Below are 24,054 nucleotides of genomic sequence, written 5' to 3'. Positions count from 1 at the left end.
ATAAAGGAAATGTAACAGAAAAGGAAATACAACAATGAAGTACAAAGAAAACTTGATGCAAAGGGAGTGAATCAAATAAAAAAAAAAAAAAAGGTAATGGGGGAAGAGTTGACTTTCATGAGAAGATAGGCAGGGGCAAAAAGGGAAAAATTAGAGTGGGCAGGATAAAGCTGCATTTCAGGCATAAGCTGAGCCAGAATGTAAGGTGGAGGAAAAAAATGAAAGCAATTGTGGTTGCAGCAGGAAATGAGTAGAGTAGGAACACTGTTGTTAGTATTACTTATGATGAAATGAAGTTACTGATGTTGAGCCTCATGCATGACTGATGGCCCCCACAACACTGTCAATGATGCTGTCCAAAATGAAGGAGACACAGAATATGATGGAACAGTATTAATCAAATTATGACGAGGGAAATAGATTAAAAAAAAAAGCATAGAGGTATGGCACCTCTATGCTTGAAAGGTAAGGATCACCTGAATACTGACAATAATATAAATTCCACCTTTAAAGAGAATTATCAATGGTAATAATTATATATGACTGGATAATAATGTATGCACAAAGGTCAAAATGATGACTGGCCAAATATCAAGGAGTACCTTATATTGATGGGTTCTGGGGGTTATAATTACATCTACCTCTCCTTTTTTACATCAATGGCATATTTCTATATCACAATATCAATCAATCTGTTGCCCCTGGTCCCTTCTGCAGAAGACCCATGGCCATCGCTACTATATCATGATGTGTATTGTACTGTATACAATATGACAATGTATGGGGCATACACTTGGAACTTAAAAGAGACAGGAAAATATAAATGTATTTACCTGGTTGTATTTACCTATTTGTATTTTACAAGATGTGAGCTATGCTCGTAGTGACCTGATTTTATATCTCTCTGCATCCAGTTTGTTCTCAAAACTTTGTATAGTTTTGGCACTCACTGTTTCTATGTTTAGTTTGTTCCAGACATCAATCATTCTATGTGGGAAGCTATCCTTTTTTCAAATCTCTTCTGTAACTGTCCTTCTTTAGCTTCTTTTTGTGTCCTCTTGCTTATCTTCTGTCCCATTTTAATAAGTCGTCTCTATCGAGAATATCCATCCCTTTCATAATTCTGTAAATGGTCACCAAATCACCTCTTTCTCTTCTTTGTTCCAGTGTTGACAAATGTAATTTCTCCAATCTTTGTTCGTATGTCAAATTTGATAGGGTTGGTGCCATTTTTGTTGCCGTTTTTTTTTTTTTTTTTTTTTTTTCTCTTTCTTTCTTTCTTTCTAGGTACCCATAGTGTTGTAGCATATTCTAGTTTAGGTCTTATTAGTGCAAACCACTATTTTCTTTACAATTTCTTCATCCACATAGTTGAAGGCCACTTTCATTGATCTTAATAAGTTAAAAGCCTCCCCAGCTAATTTTTATGTTTATCAGGTGCAAGTCACTTGAGATAATCACTTCCAGGTCCCTTTCTGAGTCAACTTTTTTGACTTCCTTGTTACCAAAATTATATTGACCCAATATTCTATTTTTGCTTTTTCCAAATTCCATTATACTACATTTCTTAATGTTAAAGTTCATTTCACACCTCTGACTCCATTCCCATATTTTGTCCAGGTCTTCTTGTAGTGATCTGCAATCTTCTTCTGTGCTTACTCTCTTGAGTAATTTGGCATTGTCAGCAAAGAAGTTCATGTAACACTTCACTCCTTCATCCATATCATTTATATACATGACAAACATTAAAGGAGCAAAAACAGAGCCTTGTGGGATGCCACTTATCACATCTTCCCAGTTTGAATTTTTGTCTCCAAGTACTACTCTCATTTTTCTCCATTTAAGAAATCCTTCATCCATTCCAGTAGCTTACCTTGTATTCCTCCTATTATTTCAATTTTTCTTATTAACTTTTTATGTGGTACTTTGTCAAAAGCCTTCTGCAAATCTAAGAAGGTGCAATCTGCCCAGCCATCTCTTTCTTGTACAGTAAGTCCTCATTATACGGTACATATGCATTCCTGAAAACCTTACCGCAAATTGAAATTACCGTATACCGAACCTATTATAACATGTAATAATAGGATATGGCAGATGTACCTTCTCTCTGCTCTTTCCTCTTCAAAATATCTAGCGGATGTATCTGTGAATTTTTCTTACCATAAATAGAATTGAGGGAAGTAATTACAAAATACCGTAAATCTGAATTTACCACTTAAAGAATTACTGTATAAGGAGGACTCACTGTATCATCTCAATTAATCTCGAGTAAAAGCATATTAAGTTTGTAGTATACGATCTTCCACTTCTAAAGCCAAATTGATTAGGGTTTAATATTTCATTCTCTTCCAAGTGTTTCATCCATTTGTTTCTGATAACTTTTTCAGATATTTTTGCTACTGTGCTTGTAAGGGATACCAGTCTGAAGTTTGTAGGATCTTCTTTGTTTCCTCCTTTATATATTGGTACTATGTTTGCATCTTTCCAATCTTATGGTATCTTTCCTTCTTTGAGTGAAAAGTCTATTATCTTGAATAATTTGTCCGTCAGTTCATTAATATAATTAGTTGTTTGAAATGAAATGTTTGAAAAGTATGGTAAGGGTTGGATAGAATGAGAAATGACGTGGTGAGGAGGGGAGTAGGGATGGAAAGGGAGCTGGCAGATAGGGATGATGAAAGATTATTGGGTTGGTTTGGACACATGGAAAGAATGTGTGAAGAATTATTAGCAAAAGAGGTGTGGAGAGCAGATATGGATAGAGTGAACTTGAAGGGATGACTAAGGATGAGATGGATGAATGAGGTGAAAGAGACTTAGAGAAACCGGTGAATGTCTATTGAGCAAATAAGAAAGCTGGGGATAGGGGTGAGAAAAGGGTGGTTGTGTATTTACCTAGTTGTATTCTATGGGACGGCAGCTATGCTCGTAGTGACCCGTTTTCATATCTCTCCACATCCAGTTTATTCTTGAAATCATGCATAGTTCTGGCATTCACTGTTTCTCTGTTCAGTCTGTTCCAGATATCACTCTGTGTGGGAGGCTTTTTTTTCAGGTCTTCTGAAACTGTCCTTCTTTAGTTTCTTTTCGTGTCCTCTTGTTTCTCTTTTGTCCCATTTTAGGTCGTCTCTATTGAGAACTTCCATCCCTTTCATAATTCTGAAGATGGTCAACAAATCGCCTCCCTTTTCTGCTCTAGTGTTGACAGCTGTAATTTCTCCAATCTTTGTTCATATGTCAGATTTGATGGTGTGGGTGCCATTTTTGTTGCTGCTCTTTGGATTCTTTCTAATTTTCTTGTGTTCTTTTTTGTTGTAGGTGCCCACATTAATACAGCATATTCTAATTTCGGTCTCATCAGTGTGTGCTACTCAATCATTAAACATCAACAACCTACCATTTACATCATATAACTCATCCGTAGAAAAGACATTCACACTCCAGATTACAAAACAAGAACCACAAAACTGACTACCAAACATCCTACTCCAACCCCAAGATCATATAAGATCTCTCCAAAGAGAAGCAAGAACCACACAAGCACATCTACATTCAGATCCGTCCAGCACTAAATACCTACACAGAATAGGCCTGGTTATAGAAATAGGCTGCCCCAGATACAATCATTAAATTGCCCCATCATAGCCATACTCAGATGACAATTCCTTCCTTGAGTGACTCATGGGCCAATCTGGAGGCTGTTGCCAGTTACCTGTTTGCCATGGGTCTTCTATAGGAATTATGAAACAACAGACTGACTGAAAAGAAGTCTGTAAGTAATGACCTAATATAACTATGTGGTCAAGACCCCAATACGGGATCTAAATTACATAACTTTTACAATGCATAAGCTCCTATGGGCTTGAGCCCTCATGTACAAGATATAAAAAAAAAAAAGTGGGGTGGATTTATACTAAATGTTGTAAGATCCCAATTATATGAAGACTGAGATTCCTGAAACTAGGAATCTTGAGGTTAGTAATGATTATCATGACATAATTGAAGTTTTAGAAAAACTTTACTGATGGTCTCTAAGAGCTGGACTGAGTGAAGAGATTGCGAGTTCAAGGAAGCATCCATTTACTGAAAGGACGTGAATGTTAGAAAGTTCTGAAATATAGGGATGTCTGCAGAGACTTGAGTATAGAGCTGCATTGTGAAGAGGGATCCTTTCCATATTGCTCAAACATAAGTCCAATTAAGACTAAAAATGTAAGCAAATAAAGATTTTGTAAAACCAAGATGCAATAGAAAGAGTTTAGATTCAGAATGCAGTGTGGGATTGCCTTGGTTTACCAAGAGTTTCATAGTTTGAAGTCCACGGCAAATGCCCATTGATAAAAATAAATCACCCACTTACTCATGTGAACTTGTGGAGTGATGAGAATTTCTGATTGAATGTTCATTGTTCAAGCTGACTTGAGTTTGAAATCTTGATATCCTGGTGATGTGGTCCTGCAGGTCATGAGGCATACCCTGGAGAAAGTTTAAATAATATTATGAGCTTGTGTTTGGTATACATCCCCCTGTAGTAGGGGGAGAAGAATGCCATCAAAGTGATCCTATACATATCAGAGAAGGTAACTAAATGGGTTGTTGTGTAGGACTAAAGATCACCCACTCCGTATTTTTCTCCTACAAACTGTCAATGCATATAAGTATCTCAGAGGAAGACTCCAACCAGAACATCGACTGGGGTACTGAATGTGTGGATGTACAGATGAAAGTAAAAGGGATGTACATTGAATATGAAATGTCATGTGGACGTTTCGGACATTGTAGAGTCTCAGTGCGTGACCAGGGGTCAGGTCATGACTAGAGGTCGGGTCATGGAGGGTAATATGCATACCTTGGGTCAGGTCATTTGGGGGCGAGGGCTCAACAGACAGGTCAGCGATTTGGATGAAATGTATAGCAATCTAACTGATTTAATTATTAATGCACAAAATACATTTATCCCCCTGAAGTCAATATGGAAAAATAGTAATACTCCCAAATGGATGACGGACAGATTGAAACATGAGATCGGAATGAAAAGAGGACTTTACGTAAAAATAAAAAATGGGGAAACACACCTTAGATCAAGATATAACGAAATGGCAAAGCTGGTTAAAAAGAATACATGTACAGCGAAACGTAATTATGAAATTAAGGTTGCTAGTCAAGCAAGATCCAACCCAAAGGGTTTCTTTCATCTCTATAGAACAAGAAATAAAGAAAGAATAGGACCAATTAAAAACAATGAAAATGTCATGATAGAATCGGAGGAAAAAATGAGTGAGGAGTTTAACAATTATTTTCTATCGGTGTTTACTAATGAGAGGTTAGATAAAGTACCTGACTGCGATCCGATTTTCAGAGGGGATGAAAAAAGTAGTCTATCTAATATCAGCATTAGTAAAGTAGTAGTCAAGCAGATTGTAAGACTTAAAGCCGGGTTCAGATGAAATTTTTCTGAGAATGCTAAAGGAGTGTAAATTTGAAATCTGTGATCAGTTAACTGAAATGTTTAATAAATCAGTAGACACTGGTTTTGTGCCTACTGCTTGGAGCCAAGCAACCGTTCCCGTTTTTAAGAAGGGAGATAGATCGTCTATATCCAACTACAGGCCAATCAGTTTGACATTGGTTATAGGAAAAATGCTTGAATCAATTATAGTAAATAGACTCAGAGAACACATCAAAAGACATAATTTAATTTGTGATTCACAGCATGGTTTCTCCAAGGGTAAGTCATGTGTGACTAATCTTCTATCCTTTTACACTAAAGTATATAAGGCGTCAGATAACAATGATAATTACGATGTTATTTACCTTGACTTTAGCAAAGCGTTCCACAAGGTGCCACACCAGAGACTACTAAATAAAATCAAAGCCCATGGCATAGGAGGAACAGTATTAGAATGGATTAGAGCTTGGATTACTAACAGAAAACAGCGGGTCACTATAAATGGAGTAAAATCTAGGTGGGGCAATGTAACTAGCGGGGTCCCCCAGGGCTCGATTTTGGGTCCCTTGTTGTTCATTATGTACATAAACAACTTAGACGACAGGATAAATAGTGATGTTAGTAAGTTTGTGGACGACACTAAAATAGGACGCCTAATTAGGTCAGGAGACGACGCAGAGATTCTGCAGGATGATCTTAACAAATTGTTCACATGGTCAGTGAAATGGCAAATGAACTTCAATATCTCTAAGTGTAGCATGTTAAACGTAGGGCTACACAACCCCAAAAATAGATACAGCTTAGATAACACGCTTTTAGAGAAAATTGAGTCCAAGAGAGACTTGGGAGTTCTAGTGAGTCCGGACCTTAAAACCAGGAAACAGTGCATTAGCACCAGGAATAAAGCTAACAGAGCATGAGGTTTCAATGCTAGGACAGTAACGAATAGAAGTGCAGAAGTAATTATTAAACTCTATCTAGCGATAGCTAGACCCATCCTTGACTATGCGGTACAGTTTTGGTCTCTGTCCTACAGAATGGACATCAATTCACTAGAATCAGTACAGAGAAGAATGACCAAAATGATACATGGACTCAGAAATTTGCCTTATGAAGAGAGGCTTAGGCACCTTAACTTACACTCTCTGGAAAAAATCAGAGTGCGGGGTGATCTAATAGAGGTGTTCAAGTGGATCAAAGGCTTTAACAAGGGTGATGCAAACAAGGTAATCATATTAAAACAACAGGGCAGGACTCGCAGTAATGGTTATAAACTGGACAAATTTAGATTTAAAAAGGAAATAGGCAAGAATTGGTTTACTTATAGGGTGGTCGACGAATGGAATAAACTTAGTAACCATGTAGTAAACGCTGAAACTATCAATTGTTTTAAGAAACAATTAGACAACTTTATAGATGGGGATGACAGGTGGTGATGGATATGGAGCTGCCTAGTGTAGGCCTTATGGTCTTTTGCAGTCTCCTTCATTCTTATGTTCTTATGAATGAAATTAAATTAAAAGGGAGAGGTGAGCTGGAGTTTGGAAGCATAGTATGTAGGGTGTCAGGAGTGGCAAGGGGGCAAGGGAAGGCAAAAACAGCACTGCTTGTGGGCAAGGGAAGGAAAGAACAGCACTGCTTGTAAGTGGTGAGACAGGGAAGTGCTTGATGGAATGGAGAGAAGTGTGGTCATGTATGAAGGTGAAATAGAGAGGACAGGGAGACTTTTTGGATTGATTTAAATGAGTTTCTCAAGAGTGTTGAGAGGAAAATAAATATATTGATGTTCATGGATCTTAATACTATAGTACAAGATGAGCTGACAGATGGAGTAATTGGGAGGTATGGGATGTCAAGTAAGAATTATAGGAGAGAGGGGTTAGAGAAGTGTTTAGAAAGGGAGATTATGATAGGAAATATAGTGTTTAAGAAGTGGGATGGTGGTGGAATGTCTAATTATCATCTAGTGAAAGAAAGATTAACCTCTTCCATACGAGTCAAATTCTCACACACAGCATTAGATGCCTGATGTATGCTGATTCAATGATGCATCACAATACTTGCATTATAAAATGTAAAGTCACTGCTGATTTACTCATTCTCTTTCACTCTGAGTAATAATAAACATAGAAAGCACAATCAAGCCAGTCCACAGAATTCAAGGGTCATTCAGCTGCAACTACAAAATAAATATAATCAGGATGCCAATGCTAGCATCTTTGTATACCCACTCATGCTTCATGATGCCTACATAGGTGTCATCATATGGAGGAGGTTAAGAGTAGATATAACAACTGATGATGATTCGCTTTAGCATCATGACTTCCCCCTATCAGGAGGCTCTGATAGTGCCCCTTACAAAAGACTTTGTAGTGTGGAATTTAATCAACCATGCCCTTGGTCCAACTCACTGGTGGCAGGGTTTGAACTGCCATCACCTCAACCTCCATTATAAGTAGGGATGCTCTAACACATTCGGAGAGAAAGGTTCCCAAGTGTGAGCAAGCTGAGTGAGAAGGGTAGAGGAAGAGTACCAGACAACACTGATAGGGGTAAGGAATGTAGTGAGACTGGGGAAGTGGGAGTAATGGAATGAATGAGCTTCCATGGGGAAGTACTCAAATACAGGAGAGGGCAGTGAATAGTGGAATTAAAGTTGAAAGCAGATGTGGGCAACAGTAAAGTGATGAGGATGGCAGGTTGGTTGTGAGAATGAAGGTGGGGGAGGCTGGAAGAAGTATATACTTTTACATATTTGTTCTATGTGGCAATATATTAGGACCCATAATGATATATTGGGATGGTTTGGACACATGGAGGAATGAGTGAAGAAAGATTAGTAAAAGAAGTGTGGAAGGCAGAGGTAGATGGAGTGAACGTGAGGGGACAACCAAGGAGATGGATGAATGGAGTAAAAGGGGCAATGAGCAAGAGGGTGATGTCTGTTGTGGAAGAGAGAAGGCAAAAGATAGGGGTGAGTGGAGAATGGCTGTGTATGGATGATACTGTGATGTATGGAAAGGAGTGGGTGGGGGTTGGAGGGGGGTTAGGGAGTGGTTGTGTGTGAATGATATTTTGACACAGCTTGAATGAATTTCTTCCCATTTTCAATGTTACCGATTCAATGAACTGGCTCTCCTGTGGATGTGTTGTGTCTTGCTGCATTGCTTCTGACCCAGGGCAGTGGGCGAGATGCAGGGATGACCTGTCATCCAGGAGGAACCAAGATGAGAGGGAGGGAGGAAGGGGTGGTGAATGGGGATGGAATGGGTGGGAGTGGAATTATCCCTTTTGATTTTGGCTACCTCCCTTGTGAGGGGGGAAAAGCCCTTGGTATATGTATATATAATGATGAGACATTTATAGAAAAAAAAATTGTATTTTTTAAGTTCAGTTATGTAAATACCAATTAGCCTATGGGAGTTTTTGAATGACATCAATTATGTCAGTGATCAGCCAGTGTTAGTTTCTTTATACACAACAATACCCTGCAAATATAATCCATGAATTCATACAAAGTTTACAAAGAATAATTTAAAAGAAATAAATACCAAGGGACCTATGACAGGTACCTGCTTATGGTGGTCCTGCAAGATGGACAGCAAAGTTACCCATTTTCAAAACCCATCAACCCTCTCACCTCCATCAGGAGATGCAGCTCTGAGGAGCTGACACTAGTCTCCAGACTGGTCCCAAGATCTCTCTCTATCAACTTCAACTGTATTTCTTATGCTATTTCACACATGGAGAGCTGACAACTGGTAACTGCTCTCCTCTCCCTACCACTTTGAATCCACGATATAGAAAAAGTCCCACGTTGATAAAACACAAACAAAAGTTGAACACCTCTTCCCAGGGAGATCTGTGGGAGGTTCCAAGGACTAAAGCCAGCCACTGGGCTGTGGGTTTTCCACTGATTGAAATTTGAGGCAACAATTGAACTGAATAAAAAACAAGCCTCCTTACCGCAGTGCCATACTTGTCTTGAACATGTGTCTTCATACGATTGAATGACATGATTAGATGTTCATGCAAACCTTGTATCTGTGACTGTTTCACAACTTTGTTGGCATGGATGTGAAGAGCTGCCTCCAAAAGAGGTATCTGTTCAAAGAAAATAAATAAATCAATCAATAAATAATAATACTAATAAATAAATAAATGATAATAATAATAAATAAAAATAAATAAAAAACACATCAGTATATATAGTTAAAATAACATTAAAAAAGTCTAGATTTATGAAATCTGATGACATTACCCATGTCTTATGACAGCAGAAAACCCTCTAAAGTGGGTGGTTTGAAAGCTGAAAGCTACAAGATATATAAATTACACACAAAAAAATAAATAAATAAAAAAGAAATAAATAAATAAAAAAACTCACCTGTTCACTGATAAGTTCTTTTAGCCTGTGCAACAGAGGGGCATCCTCTGGATGATTGTCCTCATACTCATCACATAAGAAGGCCTGTGATATATGAAAACATACATTATATATACTGTTTGGTACTAAATTCAGACTTATAATCTTACATACATACATATACCAAAGGCTTTTTCCCCCGAGAAGTGAGTAAATGCCTTGGTGGATTAAAGAGTGTAATGAGGAATAGACATTTGGGAATGGATGCTAAGAGGAGACTGTATGAAGGAGTGATAGTGCCAACAGCACTGTATGAGGCAGAAATATGGAACATAAGAGAGGAAGAGAGAAGGAGTTTGAATGTGTTTGAGATGAGGTGTCTGAGAAGTATGATGGGGGTTACTAGGCTGGATAGAGTGAGAAATGAGGAGGTGAGGAGGAGAACAGGGGTGGAAAGGGAGCTGGGAGATAGGGTTGATGAAAGAGTATTAGGATGGTTTGGACACATGGAAAGAATGAGTGAAGAAAGACTAGTAAAAGAGGTATGGAAGGCAGATGTGGAGGGAGTGAACATGAGGGGACATCCTAGGATGAGGTGGATGGATGGGGTGAAGGGGGCTTTGGGGAAGAGGGGAATGTCTATTGAGGAAGGACGGGAGAGGACAGAAGATAGGGGTGAATGGAGAATGGTTGTATATGGATGATGATGTGATGCATGAGGTGGAATGGGCGGGGGGATGGGGGGTGAGGTAGTATGTGGGAGCAAAATTTGACGCAGCCCAAAGGGATTTCTCCCTGTCTTCTCCTTTATGCATGGGGGGACAGAGAGGGGGGGGGGGTCGCCGATTTAATGAAGCGGCCTTGCTGTGGATGTGCTGTGTCTTACGACACTGCTTCTGACACAGGGCAGTGGACAAGGTGCAGGGATGACCCATCATCCAGGAGGTGCTAAGATAAGAGGGAGGGTGGAGGGGTGTGGAGTGTTTTCAGGGATGGAATGGGTGGGAATGATTTTATGCCTTTTCCATTTTGGCTACCTCCCTTGTAAGGGGGAAAAAGCCTTGATATATGTATGTATGTATATATATACATATCGCAGTCTGGTGAATTGACTGCAAGTTATTGTGAGGTTGAAACCTGCTCAGTAGCATGTAGCTGATACTTTAGGGTCTATATGTGGCAAGCCTACAGACCTGATCCACACATAATTTTGTCTGTGGTAGAGAAAATGTCTATTCATTGAGAAATGATGATACTTTATTATACTGCAACTGTCCCTCCGTTATGCTGTCCCCCCACTCATTACTGTCCTGTACTACTTCTCTGAATATTAATTTTCTCATTTTGCCAAACCCTATGGTGGGGGAAAAGAATACTGCCAACAAGTATTTCCAATTGAGTCATAAAAGGCAACAAAAACTGGACAGGAATTAGGACTAGGCATCCTCCCTGTAGCCCCAAAGGGGACATTATTAAATAAAAGCAAAGACATAAGGTCTGGGAGGAGTTATCCAACCAGAACCCAAATGTTTGGGTCTCTTAATGTGTGTGGATGTGGTACAGATGAGAGTGAAAGGGAAGAGATAGGCAATATGTTTGTGAGAAGAAAGATGGATGTGTTGGCATTGATTGAAACAAAGTTGAAAGGGAGGGGCAAATTAGAGTTTAAGAGTGTAGTTGGGAGGGTCTACGGAGTGAAGAGAGGATGAGGGAAAGAAGGGGTGGCTATACTAGTAAGTGAAAAGATATGTAAGCATGTGGTGGAGTGGACAGAAGTTTCTTCAAGGTTATGTGGATGAAGGTGAAACTGGGAAGGGAAAATGCGGGTTTTTGCAAGTGCATATGGGCCTGGTAGTGAGAAGAGTGTAGATGATAGGGAGGTTTTTGGATCGATTTAAATGAGTGCATAGAGGGTTTGGGAAGAAATGTAGTGGTACTGGGAGATCTCAATGCTAGGGTAGATGAACCAATAGACAGAGTGGTTGGGAAGTCTAGAGTTCCAGGAAAAAATCATAGTGGGGTGATGATGGTGATCTGTCTAGAGAGTTGATGATAACAAATACAGTGTTTAGGAAGAAAGTCAAACATAAGTACACATGGGAAAAGGTGGTGGATGGAAGGATGGTAGATAGGGCTTTAATGGGCTATACAGTAGTAACCAGGAGAAGAGTAGGAAGAGTTTTGGATGTACATGCTCTATGGGGAGAGTGGAAGAACATCAGATCATTTTTTGATGGAAGGTAAGTTGAGAGAGGAGGATAGATGAAGAGAGAGGAAAAGGACAGAAGGTATAGAGGTGCTTAGAGTAAACTGCTTAAATGAGGAAGAAAAAAAGGAGTACAAGAAGAAGCTGAGAGAAGAGTGGGAGGGAGTGAAGGATAGAGTAGAGCTAGGAGTGGAGGAGGAATGAGGATGTTTCAAGGAGGGAGTCATAAGGTGTGCAAAGATGGTGTGTTGAATAAGGAGGACAGAAGGAAATAAAAGGAAGAGTACCGAGTGGTGGGATGAGAAAGCAAAGAAGGTTGTAGAGAAGAAACAAACATTCACAGTTTGGCTACAAAATAGGATGAGAGAATCATATGAGAGGTACAAAGAAAAGAAAAGTAAAGCATAACAGAGGCAAAGACGAGAGCAGATGTGAAATGGGGTAAGAGTATGACAGAATATTTTGAAAGTAATAAAAAAAAATTGGAAATATATCAAGAGAGGAAGAGGAGATGAATCAAGTAGAGAAAAGGTAAAAAGTGCAGATGGAGAGATTATAAAGAGACAGCAGTAAGAGGAAGATGGGCAGAGTATTTTTGGGAGTTGCTAAATATGGTGGGAGAAAAGAATACTGCCACCAAGTATTTCCACTTGGATCGTAAGAGGCAAGAACAAAGGGACGGGGAGTGGGACTAGTCATCCTTCTTGTAGCCCCACAGGGGACATTCCTAAAAGAAAAAGTAAAGGCATGAGAGGGTCTGGGAGTTTTCCGACCAGCACCCTAAGATTTGGGTCTTTTAATGTGCGTGGATGTGGTACAGATGAGAGTAAAAGGGAAGAGATAGGTAGTATGTTTGTGAGAAGAAAGATGGATGTGTTGGCTTTGAGTGAAACTAAGTTGAAAGGGAAGGGTGAGTGTAAGTTTGGGAGTGTAAGTGGGAGGTTATCAGGAGTGAAGAGAAGGCGAGGGAGGGAAGGGGTGGCTATACTAGTAAGTGAAGAGATACGTAAACGTGTAGTGGAGTGGAAGGAGGTTTCCTCAAGGATAATGTGGATGAAGGTGAAACTGGGAAAGGGGATGTGGGTCTTTGTAAGTGCATATGGGCCTGGCAGTGAGAAGAGTGTAAAAGAAAGGGAGGCCTTTTGGATAGATTTAAATGAGTGCATAGAGGATTTAGGGAGAAATGTCAATGTAATAGTACTGGGAGACCTTAATGCTATGATTATCAAACATTTTGATTTAAGAACATCCATACAAATTCATACACATTCTGCAAACCTATTTCTTCAAGGTTTCATTCCATGCATAAAAATTTCAATAATGTGAGTTGTGTGCTTATTAATTGTATACTGTCATAAATGTAAGGAGAAAGTTTTAAAGTGCAAAGATGGTGTGCAAGATGAGGAGGTTAGGTGGGAACAGAAGAAAGGGCAGTGAGTGGTTGAATGAAGAGATGTGCAGTAGTGGTGGCATGAAGAAGTGAGTGTAGTAATAGTGGAAAAGAAATACTGAAGTTGAGAGAAGTATGGGAGGTAGTGTCATCAGCAAACAACAACTGGCTTATCTCCCATTTTTCATAATTTTCTTTAACCATCTCCCACCACCCTATCCATGTATAAATTGAACAGCCAAGGTGATATAACACACCCTTGGTGTAGTCTACCTTTACTTCAAACCACTCATTCTCTCCATTTCTCATTCTAACACAGGTTCTACTACTCTCATAAAAACTCCTGACTGCTCTTAACATCTTTCCTCCTGTCCCATATATCTGCAATACCTCAAACAGTGCCTTCCTGTCTACCCTGTCGTAAGCCTTTTCCAAATCCATAAAGGCCCTAAAAACATCTTTACCTTTTCCTAAAGCTTTCTCGCATATTTGCCAAACATGCTAAAACACTACTGAGCCAGTGGGATTATGGGTATAGGCATATGTAATGTTTGTACCCAGAGTTTGTTAACAGAGACAAAATTTTCACAAAATTTGTTCATCACATGATTTGTTCATTAAATGGGGCATTCACTATACAGAGTTTGACTGTACTCCTACTAAAAAATTTCTGATGAATTTCAAGTTTGGTGGCAGAAAAGAATGCCTCAAAGAGTATGATACAAAATGCATTAGAATATAAAATCATACAAAACATTAATAGTTTTCATGTTCTATGCTGTTCATTCCCTTACAAAAGCAAAGTATACTTTCAAAAAACACCATCCTTCAATAATAAACAAAGAAGTGTTAATGGTAAGGTGATTTCCTCACAGCATACCTTTTCATAGTTAGCCACTCCACCCATCACAGCTGCATCCACCATGCCGGACAGTTTACGAGTTAGTGGATCAAGGGGTTGAGAAGGGTTGTTAATGAAGGATCGGGTCAAATCATACACATCTTTGTTGGCTCCTGTCATGGTTTCAATAGCATTCTCTAAAGGAGAAAGCTCAACAGATTCTTGGGAGACAACAGGGTAGCACCTCAAGATTCCTGCATAAATAAACACTTGTAAACACTGCTGTGAGGTTAAACAAAATTTAAGAAAAAAATATAAAACTACAGTATTCTTCTATAAAAAATAATTATCTGCATTTCAAGTTCAAAAACTATTTTAAACTGTATTAGTAATGCTTTTATACTAAGAGACATGAGTAAAACCAACCAGGTAGTTCATATGAGGTATGAAGAACTGTTTTCTCTACACAAAGAGTGGCAAACTCGTTGGTGGGATCTTTTTGGCCACGGTGAAAGGGGCGAGAGTAGGTGAATGTTTTAACACGATTAGCCCTGTAGTATCGTTGTATCTGCTCAGCAACATTTGGTGAGGAGAACCGTGTTTCCATCATCTGACAATGTACTTTGTTGATCTGTATGACTAAATAATAAAAAACACAAGGAAGAGAATAAATGTGTATGAATTCACATTCAACTGAAAGCCTTCCCAAATATCCTTAACAGAATGACCCCTCTAACACTACTGCATTCATATGTCCCCTTCTCTTTTGTCAAGTTGAATTATACAAGAACTTCTCCAGTCCTTGGTCATATTCCCTTTCCTTAGGCATACATTAAATAACCTTACTAATCAATCCACTATAACAGTTCCTCCCTTTGTCAGACACTCCACAAGTTACCTACCCGACCCAGGTCCCTTAACAGCTTTCATAATTTTCAATACATTTTGTATCTTTTCTTTTTCTAATGCTCTGTTTTTTCTCCCACCAGTCATTTTTCCTAGCAACTCCCACTGCCATAATCAATTCCTTCTCAATCTTCTCCACATTCAGCAATTCTTTGAAGTAATCTACCCAGTTCCCCTTACTGGCTTTATTTCCATCAACATCCAGCCATTTTCACCCTTTATTGTTTCCTCTCTATCAGACTCACCCACCCACCTCCACTCTCTTCATTTCCTTCCAAAACATCTTTTACTTCTTTTCAAAATTCTGGGTCAAAATACTATCCCATTCTATTTCTGCTCTCCTTTTTGCTTACTTCACCTTGCATTTTGCTTCTCCTCTCTTCTTCTTGTACCTCCCATGTACTTTCCTTGTTCTACCCTGCAACCAATCCTCATTAGATCGCTCCTTTTATCCAATTACTGCCTTCATCTCCTCATTCCCTCCTATTACCCTCATCTCAAAAAACAATCTATGAGTATTTTATACAATTAAGTACATAAATATGCTTTGAGAAGAGTGTGGTATTAAGATCAATACTTTTTATGAAATTAAGAAGAATTGTGGATGCTCACTGGCTGAACAGTTTAGAGCCTTCCTACCTGACCACTAGGTAGGAGTGGAAGCAGATTAAGGAGTCTGTGAGTTCCTAGTGAGGGCAAACTATATCAAATTCCCTGCTTCAAAAAGTCCTCTGTATAGAGGCATTCCCCAAGCCTTCTCAAAAAGAAGTGTGACATCTTGGAATGAATTTCCTTATTTTTACTCCTTTTCATAACATATTACATAAACTATCAGAATTTGCATAGCTCAAAAGTATGATTAATTAGGCATAGTCTAACCCCTAAATTTGCTTAATTATCAAAGGTCCTATGAATATCAATCCCAAATCTGGTCTTCATAAAATATGCACATCTAAAAAGCAATTATAAAAAAAATGTATATTAGCCTTACACTGCTGAGGTGAGTCTTTCACTTCATTGCTTGGAGGAGTAAGTTTCTTCATCATCTCTGCATTTGGGAATTGGTCCATGATGCGTGTTGTGAAATCACTCAACCTCTCATAGCCATGACCACGATATACAAAAACCTTTGCAAGACAAGAATAGTTCAATGAATCTGCTTAAGCAAATTACATGTGACAAGCACAATAACTTACTAAAGGAAATTAAGTCATATAAAATATCTAACATATTAAGAATGAAGTGTATCCTTTTTATATTTAAAATTTGGTTATATATTTTCCATCCCTATAACATATCCCACACAACTATATTATAAAATGAAGGAAATAAAGAAACTTCACAAGATCATAAAAAATTATATACAGGTAGTCCTCACTTTACGCGCTAGATGCGTTCCAAAAGGCAGCGCGTAATGTGAATTTCGCGTAATGTGAGGAATTAAACTCACTACTTTGCTGTTACAAGTGTTTCCAATACCATAATCCTTCCTGCAGCTGAGCCACGAGCTAAGCATATAACCTCTGACCTGCCTTGTTGTTGTTGATTTACCACCACATATGGGATCACGGGTTAATTGGCCTTTACGCCTTGATAAGTAGCGTCCCTCTGCTGATCTGCACGCTGTTGTTGTTGTTGTAGCGGCAGCTTATTGCGATTCAAGGATGAATAAATTTCTTTCAAGTTTTTTTCTACATTCATTTTTATTTTACTTTTATGAAAATAAAATTACCCTTGGACAATGAAAAAAATCATGGGTCAGGAAACCATCCCGCAAGCTGAGATGTTGCTCTCACACGTTTCCATACTGACAACAACACAACACTCACCGCTCGCTGTGTACTATTGTAGATTCCTAACTAGGCTTCACCCCCTGACGTGTCACTGCGCGCTATATCGGACTCGGTGTGTGTGTGTGATGTTTGCGGCTGCCTTACGGAACTAAATCGCAGCCCGCGTATTTTAACTTTCCGGATTTCGCGTTACTCTGAGGAATTTGTGTAATGTGAGGAATACCCCCTAGTTTTGGACACCGCTTTAATGTGAAATCGCGTAATGTGAACCCGCGTAAAACGAGGATTACCTGTATATATATATATATATATATATATATATATATATATATATATATATATATATATTTTTAAACAGAAATGTAGTAGCACATTTGTAAATGACACACAGGAAACCCACAGTCAGAGAAAATAAACTTCGAATAAAGAAGAATCCTATATTTTGGCTATCAACTATAGCCCTCTTCAGGAAAGTACCCTGAAGAGGGCTACAGTTGATAGCCGAAATATAGGATTCTTCTTTATTCTAAGTTTATTTTCTCTGACTGTGGGTTTCCTGTGTGTCATATATATATATATATATATATATATATATATATATATATATACATACATATATATATATATATATATATAGATATAGATATAGATAGATAGTAAATGAGAGGACTTTGGAGGTACCAGTAAAAATAAAAAATAAATATATTTGAACAAGGAAAAACTGTCTGAAATCCTGACATGCATATACCTTGTTTTGAAGGAACCCTGGAAAGCCTCTGCCATAATATGCAACCCTGAAATATTCTGGTTCTGGCCTTATGTTTTGTCTCAGATTCTGAGGATTCATAATTTTGTTGTAGAAACTTGCCATCTGGTTAAGGAGCTCTGCCAGTTTAATGTAATCAAGGGTTTTCTCCTCATAGTGTACTACAAGTTCCTTACATAAATTCAGGGCAGCTTCCCACATCTGTAGGGAGTTAAAAGTATGTGAGAATATAGATTCTTTAATATGACCACTTTTTTATGCATACACAAGGAGGGTGAGAGAAGAGAAAGAGAAAGAGATAGAGAGAGAATGAGATAGAGAATGAGATAAAGAGATAGAGATAGAGATAAAGAGAAAGAGAGAGAGAGAGTGAGAGCAGGAGAGAACGAGAAAGTGGGAGTGACAGAGAGGGAGAGAGAGTGAGAGAGCAGGAGAGAGGGAGACAGAGTGAGGGAGAGAGGAAGAAAGAGTGAGAGGGAGAGAGGGAAAGAGGGAGAGAAAGAGATAGAGAGAGAATGAGATAGAATGAGATAGATAAAGAGATAGAGAGAAATATAGAGAGAGAAAGAGATAGAGAGAGAGAAAGAGATAGAGAGATAGGGAGAAAGAATGAGAGAAAGAGAGATTGGGAGAAAGAATGAGAGAAAGAGAGCGAGAGAGCAAGAGAGAGAGCGGGAGGGACAGAGAGGGAGGGAGGGAGGGAGGGAGGGAGGGAGGGAGGGAGGGAGAGAGAGAGAGAGAGAGAGAGAGAGAGAGAGAGAGAGAGAGAGAGAGAGAGAGAGAGAGAGAGAGAGAGAGAGAGAGAGAGAGGGAGAGAGAGAGAGAGGGGAAAGAGAGAGAGAAGCAGAGAGAGATAGAGTTTGAGAGATGGAGACAATGTACATCCAAAGCAAAGTTTGTGAAGAGAAGACACACAGACAGGAGCCCATGAATGTAGCTCCAATACTGTTTTTCATAATTAGGTAATAAAAAAATAATAATCAGCCCATCTTATACAGCTCTTCGGTAAAAGATTGGATTGGTGTCTGTGTTGTACTCATGCAGGATAGTTTCCATGTCACCAGTTCATAGTAGCATAAAGAGAGGAACAGTCCCTGATTCTCAGTTTCATTTATGTGAAAAGGTGGAGATACACATTTGAAGCTGACAGGGAGAGAGAGTGTGGGCCCAGTCCAACAACTGAGTACAAGTTCCTTATGACTCCACCTACAGAAGTAAGTGAGGGTGTTAATGAGTTTTGAGGCAATGTACCAAGGAGAGGATTCTCTTTGATAACCATCTCTCAGGACTACCTCTTGCAGGTATTCATCAGTAGTCCTTGCAACAGGGTATGTACAATTTCATAAAACAATCAGTCACATCTCCGTCATATGTAGTAAGACATCCTTAACCAAATAAACAAAATTCATGTCATGGCTTAGTCAAATCTTACCTTGCCTTGATCAAAGTATGAAATTATGTCATGGTAGAGAGCTTCCTTGAGGTCTTCATGTCTTCCGAGAGATGGATGACGTGGAGATGTAATAGCATGATAAATTGGGTCTTGTGACCATTTCAGCAGCTCTGCATGAAGCTTAAGTGTGTATGCTGCTTCCGTAAAATTGTCACACATCAAGTGTAATTCAGCCAATTTGTAGACATACCGAAGATAGAGCTCTTTCCGGTTGATTTCAGAATAAAAGTCCTGAAGAAAAATTAGCTCTGTGACATATAATAAAGGACTAAAGCTTTCAATCATAGCAACCTCTATAAAATCCATTCAATTAAATAAATACATATACAAAGGCTTTAATTCCAATTATATTCGTGGTGGCCAAGTCAAAGAATAAATTTTCTGCCCCAACAAAAAACGGTAAAAAAAAAAAAAAATTGGAAATAGGGGGTCCTTAGTTCCCTTCTTCCACACCATAGAGTCATCTTTTATGAGTCTCTTCACTTCCTCCTATAAGAATTGGTACATACATACTCAATATATATATATATATATATATATATATATATATATATATATATATATATATATATATATATATATATATATATATATATATATATATATATATATATATATATATATATATATTAGGGAATGTTTATGGGAGGGTTCTGATTGAAAGGATTAGGAGAGGAACAAAGGGAGTAATTGGTGAGAAAGAGTATGGGTTTTAGACAGGTAGGAGTTGCATAGATCATACTTTTGTGGTAAAACAGATATGTGAGAAAGCTATAGGAAAAGGTAACAATGTTTTTTGGGCTTTTATGGACCTGGAAGACTTATGACAGGGTAGACAGGAAGGCACTGTTGGAAGTATTGCAGATATATGGGATAGAAGGAAAGATGTTAAGAGCAGTCAAGAGTTTTTATGAGTAGTAGAGCTTGTGTTAGGCTTAGAAATGGAGAGAGTGAGTGGTCTGAGGTGAAGGTGGGACTTCGTCAAGGATGTGTTATGTCACTCTGGCTGTTCAATTTATACATGGATGGTGTGGTGCAAGAAGTAAATGCAAGGGTCGTGGGTTAGGGATTGGAAATGGTTAAAGAAAATGAAGAAAAGTGGGAGATAAACCAGTTGTTGTTTGCTGATGATTGAGGAAGTTAGTGATAGAGTTTGGGAGGGTGTGCGAAAGAAGGAAGTTGGAAGATAAATGTGGGTAAAGTAAAGTGATGAGATGTACAAAGGGTGAAAGTGGTAGCAGACTGGAAGTGAGTATTAACCCCTTCCATACGGTGCCGCACACGTAGGCATCATGGGGAGCGAGTGTATTAGCGAAGATGCCAAATAGGCGGCTTGATTTTATTTTATTGTAGTCGCCCCTCCATAATGACATTCTTTCTAATTCTTTTGTAATCGCATTTTCTATGGTTATCAAAATTCACGGGTGAAGAGAGAACGATCGATATAAGCGGTGACTATATTTTATGATGCGAGTATTATTACGACACGTCGTACGGCTGGCATTGGATGCTGCCACTGAGATCTAAGTCCATGACGCCTACGTGTGCGGCACCGTATGGAAGGGGTTAATGGAGAGACTGGAGGAGGTGGATAGTTTTAGATATTTGGGTGTGAATGTGGCAGGAAAGGGAGGAGTGGGGGTGGAGGTAGAATGTAGATTGAGAGAAGCGAGTAAATGCCTTGGGGGATTAAAAAGTATAATGAAAAATTGACATTTGGGAATGGATGCGTAGAGAAGATTGTATGAAGGAGTGATTGTGCCAACAGCACTGTATGGGGCAGAAACATGGAACATAAAAGAGGAAGAGAGGAGGAGTTTGAAGGTGTATGAGATGAGGTGCCTGAGAAGTATGATAAGGGTTACTAGGCTGGATAGAGTGAGAAATGAGGAGGTGAGGAGAACGGGGGTGGGAAAGGGAGTTGGGAGATAGGGTTGATGAAAGAGTATTAGGATGGTTTGGACACATGGAAAGAATGAGTGAAGAAGGACTAGTAAAAGAGGTATGGAAGGCAGACATGGAAGGAGTGAACATGAGAGGGTGACAAAGAATGAGATGGATGGATGGGGTAAAAGGGGCATTGGGAAAGAGAGGAATGTTTGTTGAGGAAGGATGGGAGAGGACAGAAGATAGGAGTGAATGGAGAATGGTTGTGTATGGATGATGCTGTGATGCATGAGGGGGAGTGGATGGGGGATGGGGGGGGGGTTGAGGGAGTATATGTGAGAAATAAATTGATGCAGCCCAAAGGGATTTCTCCCCATCTTCTCCTTTTCTGTGTGGGGAGACAGCGGGGGGGGGGGGGGGGGGGGGGGGGGGGGGGGGGGGGGGGGGGGGGGGGGGGGGGGGGGGGGGGGGGGGGGGTCGCCCATTAAGTGAAGCAGCCTTGCTGTGGATGTGCTGTGTCTTACAGCATTGCTTCTGACCCAGGGCAATGGACAAGATGCAGGGATGATCCGTCATCCAGGAGGTGTCAAGATAAGAGGGGAAGAGGGTGGAGGGGATTAGAGAATGTTGGGGATGGAATGGGTGGGAGTGGATTTTATGCCTTTGTTTTTTGGCTACCTCCCTTGTAAAGTGAAACTAACTTTGGTATATGTATGTATGTATATACCAATGCCTTTTTCCCCCTTACAAGGGAGGTGGCCAAAGTCAAAGGCATAAATCCACTCCCACCCATTTCATCCCAACATACTCCACTTCCATTCACTACCCCTCCCTCTTTTCTTTGCTCCTCCTGGATGATAGGTTATCTTTGTATCTTGCTCACTGCCCTGGGTCAGAAGGAATGTAGCAAAACATAGCATATCCACAGCAAGGCTGCTTCATTTAATCGGTGACCCTCTCTCTCCATCCCCTCATACAGAAAAAGAGAAGACGGGAGAAATCCCCATAAATATGAACTGATCCCACATAATTACTTTTCCAATCCTAAGGCACTATTCCTTTTCATGAACACAGAATTTGACTACAAATCTTGTCTGCAAATTGTTTCCTGCATTTATTATGTATCCATTTTGAGATCCTAGTCTCTGAGGCTTTTTTCACATCTTGTAATCTTAAGACACTCTTCAACATTGCATTTATATCCTCTAACCCAACATTATTGCTCAAATCCCCTTCTATACAAAATCAATCTCCTTAGTGAAAACACATTGAAAAGTTCTATTCCTTATTGCAGCATGATTTGATGCTTCCTCAAGAACTTCACCATCCACCATTAGCTTAGGAGTTTTTCCCTATGCCCCAATTTACCACTGGTAAACCTAAAGTTCTTTTCCATTTCTATTCAGGTTCTTATGTAATAATTTCGAGCTTGTTTGTGTTCTTCCCACAATTATTCTGTCCTGCCTGCAAGAGGCCACCCCACTATCAGGAAGAAGATGGAAATCTGATGGAAAACCAAGGTGTGGCCTTGAGGCACCTGATCTCTGAATCTCTATTCCCTTTATCACTTTTCACTAAATATTTTTCGCTCTTTTATTTCTGTTTTTCACATATAGAGTTCAGTACACCAAGACTTGCCTCCTTTTGCTTTACCTCTTTTCTTATTTTGTGTGTGTGTGTGTGTAAGCATTATGTATGAGGAAAACAACAGGTCAACTTACCAACAGATTTACAGTGCAACTCATTCGTGATTCAGCAGAGTTGTCTGGTGTGTTGAGTATAGTGCGGTACTGGAATAATCTTTCCATTAGTCTCGAAACTGTTCTCACCAGCTTCATTCCAGGCTCTCGCATAGTCTTGTGATCCTCACAGAGGGAACTCATAATGTTTTGGAAAATATCTCGGAAATGTTCATCACCTTGTCCACCTTCAATCAGATGATCCAGCTTCTCCAGGATTTCATTTTCAAACTAAGGAGAGAACATATGATGCAATTACTTTATTATCATTTTTTTTCAGTCTGTTCATATTTTAAAAAATGAGAATGAGTATCGGCATAGGCCATAGCACAATGATTTTTAACATTATTTTTTATATTACTCCTTCCTAAGCTTTATAGAAGTCCAGACTGAAGAGCATGAAATAGTATTTGTCTTAGAAATTTAATTAGTTTCAGTTACTCTACACTGCCTACCTATTAAGTTTAAAAGCCATTTCTTGTCACTGTGCAATATGTTCTGACAGTACCCAATCTCTCACCTCATCAAACCTGCCCTTGATTTTCTGTTCCTTTCGATCTTTTCGAGCCGCTTCAGATAACTGGCTCTGCCCACGACATTTTGGAGAGTAGAATTCACACTGCATCATGTCAAAGAAGATAGGAATAGTGGCCCGACGTAGTTCTACTTCCGGAAGCATGGTCATCTTTAAGAAGGGGCCCACCATGGATGGCACAAAGCGGATTTTGTGCTGACCTACTGAAAGAAATGAAAGTTAAACACTTCCATACAGTGACGCCTACATAGGCGTCATGAGGAGCAAGTGGGTACGCGATGATGCCGATGTCGGCGTCTTGATTATATTTATTGTAGTCGTACCTACATAACCTCCATTCTCTCTAAACTGGCTTCATCATATTTTCTATGGTTATCAAAATTCATGGGTGAAAGAGAACAGACTATTGAGCACTGACTTTATTTTTTATAATGCGATTATTATGACGCAACATCGCACGTCGGGCAGCTAATGCTGCCAGACGTGTGATGTGCCCACATCTGGCAGCATTAGCTGCCCGACGTGCGATGTGCCCCGGAGTGAAGAGGTTAAGATCAACTGCATTGAGATGTATATCTATCTATATACCAAGAGCCTCTTCCCCTTTATAAGGGATATTGCCAGCCAAGGCATGCATCCACCCCCACCCATTCCACTCCCATCCAACACCCATTTGTTTGCCTATCCTTGTGGATCAAGAATCATTCTAGTCTCCTGCCCACT

At 39.4% G+C, this 24,054-nt stretch overlaps 1 protein-coding gene across 6 annotated transcripts in view; it reads right to left on the bottom strand.

Moving 5' to 3' along the window:
- Positions 1-24,054, bottom strand: part of LOC143026382 (dedicator of cytokinesis protein 1-like) — a 195,231-nt gene that overhangs the window by 43,359 nt on the left and 127,818 nt on the right. For 5 of the 6 annotated variants that reach the window (XM_076186653.1, XM_076186655.1, XM_076186658.1 and 2 more), the window contains 10 exons: positions 23,317-23,534; positions 22,779-23,027; positions 19,150-19,401; positions 17,700-17,918; positions 16,150-16,285; positions 14,679-14,891; positions 14,292-14,506; positions 9,837-9,920; positions 9,416-9,553; positions 4,361-4,476 (listed from right to left, as the gene is read on the bottom strand). In XM_076186653.1, coding sequence (XP_076042768.1) covers positions 4,361-4,476; positions 9,416-9,553; positions 9,837-9,920; positions 14,292-14,506; positions 14,679-14,891; positions 16,150-16,285; positions 17,700-17,918; positions 19,150-19,401; positions 22,779-23,027; positions 23,317-23,534 — 1,840 coding nt within the window. The remainder of the gene's footprint in view (positions 1-4,360; positions 4,477-9,415; positions 9,554-9,836; positions 9,921-14,291; positions 14,507-14,678; positions 14,892-16,149; positions 16,286-17,699; positions 17,919-19,149; positions 19,402-22,778; positions 23,028-23,316; positions 23,535-24,054) is intronic. The other variant, XM_076186654.1, reaches the window with a different exon arrangement.

The sequence above is a fragment of the Oratosquilla oratoria genome, chromosome 6, assembly GCF_046742065.1.
Source record: "Oratosquilla oratoria isolate Oo_2021 chromosome 6, ASM4674206v1, whole genome shotgun sequence".
In the NCBI taxonomy this organism is placed as follows: domain Eukaryota; kingdom Metazoa; phylum Arthropoda; class Malacostraca; order Stomatopoda; family Squillidae; genus Oratosquilla; species Oratosquilla oratoria.
Note: the sequence above shows the minus strand (reverse complement) of the source record. Positions and strands in the feature narration are given on the sequence as shown.